The following is a 14,589-nucleotide window of genomic DNA, read 5'->3' as shown; positions in this document are numbered from 1 at the left end:
AAATGTATGTTATTAAATTACTGAGGTATCGTTCATGTAACTGTATAAGTGAGTACATTTTCTTGGTGACGCGACTGTGGTTGCACTTCAATGTTTTTTTTTTAATTCAAAGTCTAAACGGTTGTTTCCTGGTGGTGGTCGCGTGGGAGAAATTGCTCTAGAGCAATAAGGCCGCCCAAGTGTGATTTTTAAGATTAAGTTTTGTACAATAAAGTGGATTTGATTTGAAAAGTGTAAGTACATAATTATATAGGTACCTAACTTAATGAAATCAAACCCATGAATATAGTACAATTTGGGCGGCTTTATTGCTCTAGAGCAATTTCTTCCAGGCAACCACAAACATTAACTAATCTTGGATTTTTAATCTCTTATTTTGTTTCTCAACTTAACCAACATCATCGTAATTCTTAAAATAAAATAAGCAGTATTCAAATTAAAAATAAAATAATATTCGTTTATATTCTCAATTGTCGAATCATAACATATCATCAGCCGTACGACGTCCACTGCTGGGCATAGGCCTCCCCCAAGGATCTCCACGACATAACATTCTTATACTTTATTGCATTTACATATAGGAAATACAAAACAAAAGAGAAATAGAAAGAGTACATTACGCGGCCTTATTGCTAAGTAGCAATCTCAAAAATCAATCATCTTCGTCGTAATCAATCTTCATCAAACACATCATTGTTTGTATCTTTTTCTTCACATTCTTGTTCAATTTATGTGCGATAGAGCGAATTGTATTGACAGAAACTAGGTAAATGCGTGGGTATGTCGGATGCAACACATCACTATTATCAACATAAAACAATACACACGCAGAGTTCAAGTGTATGGAAACAATAGGCCGGGTTTCAGAGACGCGGAGATGAGCGGAAAAGAGCGGAGATGTGCGGATTTGACCAATCACAGCGTTCGAGAGAGCGTAAAACGAAGATGCTCTGTCACTCTCTGCCTCACGGTGATTGGTCGATTACTGCACATCTCCGTTCATCTCCGCACAGCTCCGCGTATACACGCAACACATATGAGTAGTAAGTACCTACATGGCATGTTCTCATCACCATTATAAACAACGATGACCCGGAATGTTTCTAAAGTGGGAATGTTCCTTTTGTAAAAACTCTTGAAGAGTTTGGACACTGGCTGATTTTTATTTCAAATTTTTCTTTCTTGTACTCTAATCCTAATTAGCCGAAAGGTTCGGTAAAAAAAAACACTTTTTACATCACTTTTGCGCCCTTTTATTGCCAGAAACACCCCGATACCGACCCCGCCGGCGTGGTCGACGATTTCCCTCATTCAGCGCTTATCGCTATCGACCCACTAGGGTCGATTAATTCTTTCAAATATTTTTCCTCTCAGACGACGCCCTGAGCCGAGGTTCGCGCCCAACTGGGCACCCTCAGGCCTGTTGTCTTAAACGTTGTATCGGGTGAGAGCCTTCAGCGCTCCCCATTTGTCCGGCCAAGTAGTTAATGCCATCTGCGGCAAATCTACAATAAGTCGCGTCAAAAAAAAACTGCCGGAAATGTTCCCACTTTACGGCTACGTTCCTCAAAAGCAATATAGATGGAGTTGAACAGCTTTTCCTTCGTTTAACCAAAAGGTTAAGGTTAAGTTAAGGTAAACCTAGCCCAGACGCTATTGGGGAGCGGAGAGTTGCCGTTCTATACGTAGTATTATTTCTTATTCTATGATCTTGAAGTCTATTGCGATTAACATTATGCAGACGATGACAAACTGCACTTTTGCATGCGTTTGCCGACTATTATTCTGAATTCAAAGTGATGCGACGAAGCTGAAGAATTTAATGCTTTTGCCGAAGAGAAATGACGGTAATTTCAAAATTTTTCAACTGCCGTTTCATGTTTGTGTAAGATAAATTAAACTTATTGGATCGAAAAGAAAACTTGACCGGTTAATTTATTGCAACCACTTTCCACATTTGTAACAGGTTAGTAACACCTATAGGTACATAATAACCATTATTTTTAAGTACCTATCTACTTGTACAGGGTTAGGAGGAGCAGAATGACATCGTTACTTTTTCTTCTATCGTGTGGGTTGTGGGGTGGAGTACCAACCTCATCAACCCTGGTGTCAGGGTTACTATTGAGCCGCTAAAGGCCCCTGACATGGCTCATGTAACGACTACTTACTTACATCAGTAAGTAGTAACCGGGACCAACGGCTTAACGTGCCTTCCGAATCACGGATCATCTTACTTTCGGACAATCAGGTGATCAGCCTATAATGTCCTAACCAAACTAGGGACCACAAAGTAAATTTTTGTCATATGTCCCCACCGGGATTCGAACCCAGGACCTCCGGATCGTGAGCCCAACGCTCAACCACTGGACCACGGAGGTCGTTATCGTAACTAAAACTGAGGGATGATTCAGACCATGATTCTGAGTAGATACATCAGTTTCAGAATTTATTTCTAACAGCTTTCTAAGTAAATGCTCTACCTACCAATAAATACATGAATAACGGCCCCGTGGTCCAGTGGTTGAGTGCTCTGCTCACGATCCGGAGGTCCTGGGTTCGAATCCCGGTGGGGGTCACTTTGTGATCCCTAGTTTGTACATTGTTTTAAGTTTACGCGGTTATTATCGTAATTAAAACACATAATAAATAACCTAAAACCGCGGTAAGAAAAAAAACGCGGTAAGAACCCGTTCTTACCGCGTTTAAATCAGGGATATGAGACTCCCGATATTTCGACACTGTTGTAAGTGCCATGATCACGGGATCATCCCTGATTATCCCTGATGTATGTACCAGTTATGGTAATTACCAGTGCCATCTGCTAGATAGGTTTTTGTGTATGGGAATCGCTGTCACGATCTTCTGCTCTGGCTTTGATTCAAACGGCAAACGGCTTGGTGTAACTTAGTTATATTTACTTATAAATTGTTGAAAACAAAAGGTATGGTTTAGCGGTACAAGTTACAATAAGTTGCGTGCGCGTTCGAAAAGTTGCTCTATATGTCAAACAGAAAAAAAGTTCAGAATAAGTATTATGACATTTTAAGAAGAACGTTCGGAAATGAACAAAATAGGTAATATTATTACGCCGTGAATATTAAAAATAAATATAATAGATAAAATAAATATCTAATTTAAATAGTACGTGAACGTTTTCGCCACAGGTTCAATATTCTTTATTTGCATACTATGATGGTGTACAAATTGGTAAGTTACAATTATTATTATGAGTTTCACATCATAATATACCCTTTCGGGCACATCAAAATAGAAGTTTAAAAGAGAGAAGGAAGCTTTTCAAATAGTAACATCAGTATCGTTAAGGTACCATTCACTAGTGCTGTAATAACATTTATTAATTAGAAGTTCTTTTATTTTTTTAATAAAGATCGTTACATAACTCGACCTAATACTTAAGTAAGTAATTCTATTTAAATACTTACCAGTAAGTATACCTTTTATTACCTCTTCGAAACATTTTGCATTGCATCTGAAGAAAAGTATGACTTATCTACGTACTAATGTCTGACGATAAATACGCCTATAAACACCTGAACGATAAGCAACATGGAATAATTATTCAAGTTTTTCATTTCATCACTGATCATGCGCATAAAATAAATCCATTGTACCGTAAACTATACATAATTGAGCATACTTACACCATTGGCATTATAATGGCTATAATATCTATACAAATACCGAACCTATGTTAGGCTCAGTGAACCAGTTCGATTGTTCGACGCTCCCACGCTGCGCGGGCGCACCACGCTTGTAAAATGTCATCGCGGGAGAGACACGGTTGCTTCCTGTGCTAATGGTTACGGAATGTCACTTTATGTCTATGTTTAGATATATACTTGGCTTAGACACGAAGGAAATGTTAGTAACATTTTAAAGTGAATAGATGTTGATGAAAAGTGATGACCTGTCAAAGGTCAATAGATGTAAAACATAACCGGGGATGGATAACAGATAGCTGACGAAAACGAGATGGTTCAATAATCTTCTTCTCTCGTCATGGTTGAGAGGTGGATTACCAAACTCATCAACCCTGCTGTCAGAGTTACTGTTGAGCCGCTAAAGACCCCTGTCATGACTCATGTAACGATTACTTACTTTCCACATCATATCAGTAAGTAAGTACTACTTACTTACTAAGTAGTAATCGGGACCAACGGCTTAACGTGCCTTCCGAATCACGGATCCTGTTACTTTCGGACAATCAGGTGATCAGCCTTTAGGTAATGTCCTAACCAAACAAGGTAACTAAATAAGGAAAGTAATTTTTGTGATATTTCCCCACCGGGATTCGAACCCGGGACCTCCGGATCGTGAGCCTAACGCTCAACCACTAGACCACGGAGGCTGTTCAATAATAATAAACCTACTTACTTTTATTTCCTAAATTGGAATATCTGTGTATTTCCAAATATCAACTAAGTACATGTAACATAACATAAGCTCGCGACTAAATCTCAATCGGGGTAGACAGAGGTACATCCATCGTAAGATGAACTAAGACCCACACCTCACCAAGCTTGCAAAGAATGCATGTGTACCTACTTATTAAGCTGTTCAACTATGTAAAGATCTATCGTGCCTTCGATACATTAAGGCCACGAAGAGATTATCAAGGAAATGCCATTTTGTATCAAGAAGAGCAAGTTGTGTAATATGTTACGTGCGTCTCATATACCAGTTTTCAGATCAGTGTGATATATAACCAGTCACGCAGCTACACCGTACGCATAGAGAACATTTAATTCGCAGAATTCAAAGTTGCTTATTGTAATTCTTCTTATCGTGTAGGTTGTGAGGTGGATTACCAGCCTCAACAAAAAACGTGTCTTCCGAAACACGGAAATTTTTGTCTTATTTAAGCTGTTCTTGTTGGTATTTAGCATAGTTAATCAATGAGTGAAATGAAAAAACATAAGTAGAGAGTACATAACCTATTTAAAATTTTGATCCGGCGCTATTTGTTGGGTTTATCGTTAATCAAGAAAGAACTTTCAATTACACGTTCAATAAGCTATCGGATTAAAAAGGCACCTGCTTAAAATAACAAGCATATGCCCATTTTAGGTGCTTTAGCTATGTTGATATTGAAGATTAGTTCAATAGACAAAGCGAAAAGGCAGGATAATATTTTGTCGGATATGTTTTGTAGGTATGTAAGTGCAATCCTGTTACATATACATATGTAAAAGGTATAGCTGAGACCCTTCTGTTGTAATAATATTATTATTATCTGCGGCGAAAAAAATTGGTTCGTTAGGTTAAAGCGTGTGCATGTCAGTTAGCTTCCATGTTACCTCACTGATTGTATACATGGTCGTTTAACGATCGGCAAATGATACTTCCTTGGACTGGGAAAAGTAGAATACCTATTACATGAAACACCGCTTTCTGAATATTTTTAAACTAGTTTTTTGAATGATTTGACTTACAATTCAGTAGGTGTGGTCCGATAGAATTACAAATTGAGTTATAACAAATGAAAATGGCGGCTGCCTTGATGACATTTGGAGGCGTTGATGCCCTGAGATAGACATAATCATAGTCATGGCATGATATAAGTATTATATGTACTTTCCTATCTTTTTGGTATCTTGTTACATAATTGTGGACGCCTTTTCGAAATGGGTGGAAGATCATCCTAACTCGAACAACAACAACTTCACGGTGCATATGCGAAGAAGAGACTTGACAACTTTTGGATAGGTACCAGGAATTAATAGTAGGTATCAGGATTTCGCATGGGTCGGTGATTCATTTTACCCTGATACGAATAATGTTTCGATCCGTTTTTTTTTTAATATTAAACAACCGATAGCAATATTTGTTTTTGAAATATTTCTCATATAACATCCTGGTGTTTGCAGGTGGAGTCAGGTCGCGAGGAGCTGAAGAAAGAGCGCGAGATCATGCAGCTGGTGGCAGGGCTGCAGCTCGGGCCCGAGGACGACCGCCGAGACCTGCCGCCTCAGTACATCCGCACCAGGCACGCGCCCAGGTACAACACTATCTAATCTAGCCTACAAGAGCCCACTGGCATAGAATAATTAATAACACTACGTTTAGAACCGCAACTCTCCGCTCCCCACCAGCGGCTGAGCTAGGTTTACCTCACCCCCCTCGGTCTTACTTTACTCATCAATCGTATGGGCGTCAAACGTCACATACACAGATGCGCGTGTATGATAACGACAATATGTAGTCATAGAGTAAGGAATAATACTACGTATAGAACCGTAAATTTATTGCTTTTTAGTTTTGCGTTTGAAGTCGGTTTTTTTTTTGTTATTTTTTTTATTTTATTTTACGATTTTAAGTGATGGTTAGACCGAGCAAGGATGCAGAGACAGATAGATTTTCTGATTTATATTGATATATAATAATATATGATTAGTAGTGATCACAATTATTATTGATGAACATGTTTACACACACACACCCACACACACACGCGCACAAACACACGCGCACGTACACACGCACACACACATACCTACACACATGTGGTTGTCAGTGGAAGCTGCTATCATTTCTTATGATAGCTCTATTCTCCGCTCCCCACCAGCGGCTGAGCTAGGTTTACCTCACTTCCCCTCGGTCTGCGGTGTGCTGCTGGGCAAATGCTCACAGAACAAGACTAAGTAGCATGTATATAAACATAGGTACTTAATGTTACGGATAGATGGCGCCGGCATCGGCATAATGACGTCATAGACTGAGAAATTCACATGGACGGGATGAGGACCCGGTGGTGCAATGGTTAACATGCTTACCCTGGCTTGAAAAGAGCTGCGGGTTGAAGTCCCGTTCGAGTCAGACTTTTTCGATTTTCTCTTTATAAATACAAACAGCTTATAACGTCTCACGGCAGGTCACAGACCAACCGGTATTTGCAGCATAATCCATCAGACTGGCTCCTTAGCGAGTTGGTGGACAATGGTGGACGTGTTAGGTCTAACACCTAATCCGTTTACTAGTGTTTTCGAACCTCTCTAATTCCTCTTGGCTTAACAACTTGCCGTTATTAGAATATTACCCACGACATACACCAAAATGTCAACATGGTGATAGGAAAAATATCAACAATTTGTAAATCGAGCCATCATCCAAAATTTTCCTATTAGGCACTCGTTTGACCAGTTCTCCTCAGTAAAAAAAGTTTAACTCCAAACGGGTAATGTTTACCAAATTAACGGGTTTCTATATGACTTTTCCAGATAACACCACGCCAACGAGCAACGCCATCTACCGGCCAAGCAGAGAACTAAGGGTGTCATTCTGAAAATTCAATAAGCATTGTGTAAAGAACTAACGCCTAGTTCGAGGTACATTGCTTGGTAATAAAGCAGCCATATTTTGTTTTAAGCTGCACAATTTATACAGCCAGGGGCCTAATTATGTTATTCCAAATCTATCGTAATTCCTGCGATTGTGATTCGATAAAAATGACAAACCCCGTCAATTTGTTGAAATTTTAGCCAATCACAAATGCTGATGTTGAACTTACGATAGATTAGGTAGATACTAAAGTTAGATTATAACCATTAGATATTAAAAAAATACCCAATTTTGAAGATGAAGTGACTTGTTTTGAAACTTTGCAAGGCATTGATGTCATGCAAAGTTTGCTGTAAGTAAATTATAAAAGTAATGATTTTAAACAAAAAAAATATACGATTCATTTCATCTTTCATACCTATCAGATAAGTTTATGTATAAACATGGTGTTTACTATTCAATTTTATTCTAGCTCCAATAATAGTGCCTTGTTTTTGAGCTCATTTCATACAGTCACGATTTAATGTAAATAGGCAGCATCGGAAATTAATAAGTATAATCTAAAATGGTCGATATTGCTAACCTAACTATAACGTTGTGAAGTGAGCTATATTGTTATAAAATTACAAATTCACTGTGAAAAGTCACAAACAATAACTGTCCTTAACACATCAACGATGAAATTACTGAATTAGTAGACATAATTAGTCACAATTCAAAAAGGTGAAATTATTGCATGACTAATTGTCCATTTATTTTTCATATACTTCCTTTATAAAATAAGCAAAGATAACTTTTTGAGAAAGAGCTTTAAAGTCAGAATAAGCACCCAATTAAAGTATACTTACGTAAACATGCCAAGCAATGTACACAGAACTATAGTTTTGTTACGACACTTACCAGAATCAGTCTCGCGTCAATGCGTGCGCGCATGACCGGAAACTGTACCTCCGAGTTCGAATTATGAATGCCCAGCCATTTGCTATCAATTCCGACTTTATCTGAACGTTATAAGAAACATAAAGTAAGCGAGGATTACGAATTGAAAAGTTATATCGATATATATCGCAACTGTCCACGTCCTACTTATTGGCATGCAAGGTTTTCGATACATTGTAATTCATATACATATAAAATCATTCGTGGGGGGTTACAAAGGCCACATCGAAGCAATTCATCTAAAAAAGCAATAATTGCAATTTGACATTTGCGCATATAAAAGTAAGTGCGCAATGCAAACAAATGTCAAATAGCTTTTTTAGATGAATTGCTTTGATGTGGCCTTTGTAACCTCCCTTTTTGTGGTTTATTACGACCACAGTGACTCCGATCTAGAGCAGTGACATAGATTTTTTACCCTCTTTAATCGATAAAACTCCAAGGTGCTTTTCACGTTATAATTTCTGTAATTAAGTAGGTAGGCACTTAGATAATTATTTTTCATTGCATTACAACTGGATCCCATTAATCAAATTCAAGATCGTTTTTAATCAATTCTATAATGATGTTATTTTACGCTCAGCAAACGTTGTGAAGCGAAAACACGATTTAATTACCGTGACGCGATCTTAGGCAAATGGTAATACTTTGTTAATTGTTTGTTAACAAAGAGTGATCAAGTTGTATAATAATGTATGTTTCTTTTCTAAAATACTTGGGGTGGTATTAATAAACTAATCTCAGCTTTGAGACTGCTCTCAAGATCATGTTCTTATATAAAAACAGGGACTTGAGCATGGTCTTGAGGGTAGTCTCAGCTGAGATTAGTTTATTAATACCACCCTTAGTCACAGTATAACGTGACTAAAAATATGATGACTTCTTTCTTGTATTTCTAATTTTCAAAACTCACGCACATAATCTATATTGAAGTGGCAGTTGTTATAACTGGAGGGTTAAAAATGTCACATCGAACCAATTCATCTAAAAAGCAATATTGCTTTTGCAAGCAATGTGGCCTTTTTAACCCCCAGTTTTATAATATGAGCCATCAAAAGACAAACTTTGGTACCTATCTACTGATTTTTTTTTTAAATAATATAAGATTTTAAAAATAAGATTCAAAAGCAACTGGCTGGTAGCGTTTAAAAGTTTTGTACAAAAAATAGATTTTAGTCAGAAACAAAAAAGAATCAATTTTTGTATAATAATATTTTTTACGTGTTAAGTTAGTCGTTGTTATTTTGCATTTGTTATATTGTAACACTTTAAACAACGGCGAATTACTTAGGTTATGTATTTCTTAAAATTGAGGGTAGGCAGTATTTGAAAAAGTTCTTTTTATAACTATAAATTCGCGTTTGACCACAATCCCACTTGATGGTATTTTAGTATCTAACGCAAATCCACGAAAAAAGTCTAGGAATCTTTGATTTTGTGTCCATGGAAAGGAAAGATAGATTTTAGATTAGTATCAGGCCCTACCGGGTAAGACGAAGCCGATTCAGATTGGAGTATTGATTCTGTCGTACCACGTAAGCAGCCAAGATGGCGATCCCCGATTCGTGACCTCACATGAACATCCCGATTGAACGAATGATTTCAGTACTTTTGACAGTTCATCGGTACCGGCTAAGAAATCGAAGTTCGGCGTTTGAAACCGATATGCGATTGAACTGTCAGTTGATGTCGGGCACTTTTTAGTAACCGTGATCAATTTTCAGGTCCAGAAATTAGCCTATTACAGTTTCACTTAGAAATACAAATAATTGTCGACATGGAATCGATCGAACAAGGTACCTATCTACCTACTTAGTACTATAATTATCATTGACGACATAGAAATATTACAATGACGAACTTTCCAGGCCTCGCTCTCCAGAAATTGTCATCAGAAACAAGAAAAAAGGAAAATCTGTTATCCATGAAATTAGAAGGTTAAACGGAGGCAAAGATATACAGCGCCATCTGCCTGTATTTTTTTTGGGAATGTGGCCTGGATTGTCTCTCATTTTGATTTGTATTACGGCATTTTCAAATATATTATATATTTACGTTAATGTCGTTCATTGTCGTTGAGTTGGCTTTAAAACAAAGTTGTAGTCGTAATTCGATTCCATGTCGATTTGCGTTCAGTAGGGCTAACATATGCAACGTGATAAAAAATTGTCACGAACATTTTATCGATTCTGACGATATAATTATGTCGTTTTCTTGATTGGAGATAACATATGAACACATATAAGTCATGTCGTTATGTCAAAATACGAAAATTACGTGGCACGCTTGTTAGGGAAAAAACAAACTTATCGATTTCGACAAAATATATTGAATCGATCGATAATTTTATCACTTTGCGCATGTTAGCCCTGCTGGAGCTTTAGCCAAGTTGTAATCGATTATGACAGTGACAGCGATAAAAAATTTCGCCGTGTAAGGCGTATTTTAACATCTATTGTCAAAATCGTTTACAACTTGGTTAAGGCCCCAGGCGTCCCGTAAAAACTGGAGGGGTTACCGGAATTACTTATTGATATTAAATATGTACTTATTTCCAAATACATTATGGGTTTTTTATTCTAAATATTATGTTAAGTTTATAATATTATACCCGGTCATTTTTTAAGTCTTTCAGAGTCAATACATAAGACTTGTCAACTAAAGTCAAGAGGTTTCAAAATCATATTACAGCTTTTAATATTTTACAGATTTTGGAAACATCTTTAAGAAAGTACTACTTAGTTGAAGAAAAAATGTTGTTTCATTTCATTGGTAAACTTAGGTAGCGGTATTGTATTATTAGGTATTTTAATGTAAATAATTATTAAAAACAAAAACATAAAAAGCTGAAAACTATTACGAAAATATTTTAGGCTATGAGTGCCATTAACGTTATTTCGTTTTTATTTTCATTACAATTACCTATTATTTAATTATATTAAATTAAAAAGTGAAATGTATATTTGAAATAATATACAAAATCCTAAAATGAATAATGTTTTTTCTGTATATAGAAGCGTATGATATATTTTTTTAAGTATTTTCAACGAATAGACAACGATGTATCCAATTCTTATAATCAATTTTATTTTTTTAATAAATATAGTCTGTAAAGGACGTTTGTTGTATTATTTCGTAGAATAAAATCATTGTTAGGAAACCGATTTACATTTCCGCCTAAAAACTTTTGTGATTCCCGCCGAAAATTCCCTCTACCCCAAACCTAAAAAAGTGAAGAGTTTACTCGACTCACACTGGTGAGTCACCACTGGGTTAGTTACGGTCACGAGTACTAATAAATGTATACTCTTGAAACCATGTCACATTAACTTTTTTGACAAATTAAACAGTCTCATTGAATGTCAAGTATGATAGTGCGACAGGGTTCTAAAGTGAGTACATGATATTGCTTATGACCACAGATCATATAATACTAATGTATATAGCTTATGACTGCATCCTCTTTGCTCACCGCCATCGCGTACCTATGTATTTTGACCAAAACGATAAAAAAATGTTTATGTTATAAATAATCTCGTCTAAAATGTATTGAAAAATGCATCAGCATCTTCCTGAGTCAGAAGCAGAAGAAAACAACTACGAAAGAAAACCTGTGAGTACCTAGGACATTCCTATCCTAATGATTTTTATGGGGATACCGCCATCTATCTACTTATTGGATTTTATTAAAAAGCACTAGCGCCATCTCATCGATATCTAAAGAACTGACAAACTATCTATTTTTCTTAGAAGAGAAAGTTACTCAGTTTTTCCGATAGATGTCTCGCATAGATATCCTGTAAGTCGGTACAATGAAAGTCTGCAAATTATGAAATTCATGTTATCCGGCTTAGGATTTCCGTCAATTGGGGCTCACGATCCGGAGGCCCAGGTCTCAGTTCCCGGTGGGAACACGTCTAACAAAAAATCACTTTGTGAGAATCACTGCTTGTCCAGAATGAAAGTTGATTCTGTGACTTGTTATTCATAAGTTTTGGAACATTGTGGGTAGGTACATGAAATAATTCAATTTAAATTTACGTATTTTTTATTTTGAATATAACTTTCTACGTAAATGAAATTTCACTTTTTTTTCACTGGATCTCCCCTTTTTCAGAATGTATTTATTTCTATTCATTGCTCAAATCATTTTCTTCCTTTATAAACATATTCGGAGACATGGTGGGAATATCCATTTCACTAAAAAGTTGATTAATCTGAGTGCAAACAGTTCCAGATGTCTGTGTCCCCAAGACACAAGCCTTATTGATTTTTTGATTTTCTGAAGGTTCAGAAGTTTGCATTATTTTACTGTTGCAAACTGTGCAATGAAAGATAAATGTGCTAAACAGTCCTATTCTTTCTTCTCTTATGAACTCAATCTGGCCCTGGGGGCATATACTTGAATGATCCTGTTGGAGCCTCAAAGACCAGTTTAGCACATGATTTATATCAACTATTCGATAACCTTTAAGTCTATTGTCATTATTCGGAGTTAAGTATCCAATTTCAAGCGGATTTTCTTCACATGACGGCTTAATAAGTTGCGATGTAGATTCCTCAATATGATCCTTTTCATCTTTATTCTGTTGTAGAGAGGCCTCTCGTTTGCGTAGTGGTATTCTAGTGTAGTCAGCTATAAGAGGCTTCCAAGAAAAAGCCTCAACTTTACAGCTGAAACAATATATAGTATGTGTAAATTTCAAGAATATATGAAACCAACTGATGTTTTATCTTTTCATTTATAAAGGTAGTTATAAAGGTATACCTACCTTTTATTTTATTCAATTAAAAACCTAGATTCCCATAATAAAGAAATAAACTTTTCTTTTGAGCTCGAAAGATGCATATCAAGGATTGTGCTGCTTCGACTCTTTTGATATAAGCATCAAACTTTCTATGAAGAAAGTAGTGTAAGGCATCAGAAAATGTAAATATTTGCTTTATTACAGTGGGGGTGTAACCAATTACATTTCGTCCATTTGACAAAATTGGGGTTATGTATATATGTTTTTACAATAAAATACCAAATTTGAATCTCATGTAAAGCTTACTTTATGTAAAAAAGCTTATTGTAAGACTATACGACAAAAATGCCTGGTGTTATATGTGTTCCTCCAGTTATTAAATAAGTTGTAATGTATACCTACCTACCTTCCTACATTGATTTAACCTCCTAAGACCGAATGTTCTTTATAAATCCAAACCCTATTGTTTAACTATTGTGTCTGGAAATCTCGGTCTTAAGAGGTTAAAAGATGTGTTGCTGATGCAGTGTCTTGCCAATTCTTCTCGTCAGCCATAATACCTTGTGAAATTACATAGATAAAAATGTTAAATTGACCATTAACAAGTTTATCTATGATAATTAAGTTGAATAAATGATTCTTATTTCAGGTTATGACATAATGTGCCTGATCCCCTAAAACCACTACATACTATTTATATGAATTTGACATGATACATACTCATCAGCTGCTGAGACGGGGAAAGAAGGCTGTTCTGTATTTTTGCGCGATCTCTCATCTTTTCTCCAAGCTTGAACTCGACTAAGAAGAAAAGAATAATAGTATAAAATTAGACATTCAATTAATAGCTAGGCAAAGACACAATCCGCTATTCGAAGCTGATCATGACGACCTCACTTCATTACTGTAGGGTTTTTGGAATACATACTCTTTACTGACGTCTAGTAGGCAATTACTAGGTACCTAAAAAACGTTGTTGACAATTATAACTTACCTTTCAACACCATGATGATACTTCAGAATGGCTCGGGAACGTTTATTACTCCTTGTTCCGCAATATTGATGTTTTTTGTATGGTAGTTTTCTTCGCATCTTAAGGTAAGGTGCGCGTATCTTGGCGTTGAGAGAATATATAAATCAAATCACTACGTTTTATGGCGCATGCAATAGCGCATCGTTTCACTTTGGAGTAATGCAGTCAAAAATTCAAAATTGTGTTGCCAACAGTTGCACTAGTTTTCCACCAGATTAAGTTTATAAAGTTTCAACGGGGTGATTTTGAATTTGGCATTTAAAAGTTTTTTCTGCTTTGAGCCTTTCAGCTAAGGCAATTAGTTTTAATTCTGTTAGCCCGCTTTATAGAGAAACATATTTCATAGCTGTAAAGTTTTTGTTGTAAGTACAGTAGAACTTTCCAGACCACGTTCCCAAAAAAAGCATATATTATAGATGGCCCTGTATAGCTCTAACTCTAAATAAAAATGGGTGGAAGAAGTGGTGAAATCATAATATGATTATTATGCATATGTCTGTTATTAATGAAATTAGAAGGTTCAATGAAGAAAAAACTATAGAGCGCCATCTATATTGATTTTGAGGA

The 14,589-nt window shown here is 36.2% G+C and overlaps 2 protein-coding genes across 2 annotated transcripts in view; one reads left to right on the top strand and one right to left on the bottom strand.

The window, feature by feature from the left end:
* LOC126376017 (uncharacterized) overlaps window positions 1-8,462 on the top strand; it is a 39,125-nt gene extending 30,663 nt beyond the window's left edge. Inside the window, exons 2-3 of the mRNA XM_050023170.1 lie at window positions 5,892-6,022; window positions 7,242-8,462. Of these exons, the coding sequence (XP_049879127.1) occupies window positions 5,892-6,022; window positions 7,242-7,245 (135 nt within the window). The 3' untranslated portion in view covers window positions 7,246-8,462. The remainder of the gene's footprint in view (window positions 1-5,891; window positions 6,023-7,241) is intronic.
* Window positions 8,463-12,271: 3,809 nt separating this feature from the next.
* On the bottom strand, window positions 12,272-14,212 carry LOC126376058 (uncharacterized). Its single transcript, XM_050023224.1, has 3 exons — window positions 13,984-14,212; window positions 13,710-13,790; window positions 12,272-12,915 (listed from the first exon to the last, which is right to left on the bottom strand). Exons 1-3 carry the CDS (start codon window positions 14,079-14,081, stop codon window positions 12,372-12,374), a joined length of 723 nt encoding a protein of 240 aa, XP_049879181.1. The 5' UTR covers window positions 14,082-14,212; the 3' UTR covers window positions 12,272-12,371.
* Window positions 14,213-14,589: the final 377 nt, after the last annotated feature.

This window comes from Pectinophora gossypiella, chromosome 20, assembly GCF_024362695.1.
Source record: "Pectinophora gossypiella chromosome 20, ilPecGoss1.1, whole genome shotgun sequence".
NCBI classification, from domain to species: Eukaryota; Metazoa; Arthropoda; class Insecta; order Lepidoptera; family Gelechiidae; genus Pectinophora; species Pectinophora gossypiella.
The sequence above is the reverse complement of the archived record's forward strand: the minus strand, read 5'-3'. Positions and strand labels throughout refer to the sequence as shown.

Bases quoted from the DNA above. Each gene is read 5' to 3' on its own strand.
- LOC126376058 (XM_050023224.1), bottom strand. From the start codon at position 14,081: ATGCGAAGAAAACTACCATACAAAAAACATCAATATTGCGGAACAAGG. The intron at 13,791-13,983 runs GTAAGTTATAAT...TTTTCTTCTTAG, and splicing joins TATCATCATGGTGTTGAAAG to TCGAGTTCAAGCTTGGAGAA. The intron at 12,916-13,709 runs GTATGTATCATG...ATATTGTTTCAG, and splicing joins CCCGTCTCAGCAGCTGATGA to CTGTAAAGTTGAGGCTTTTT.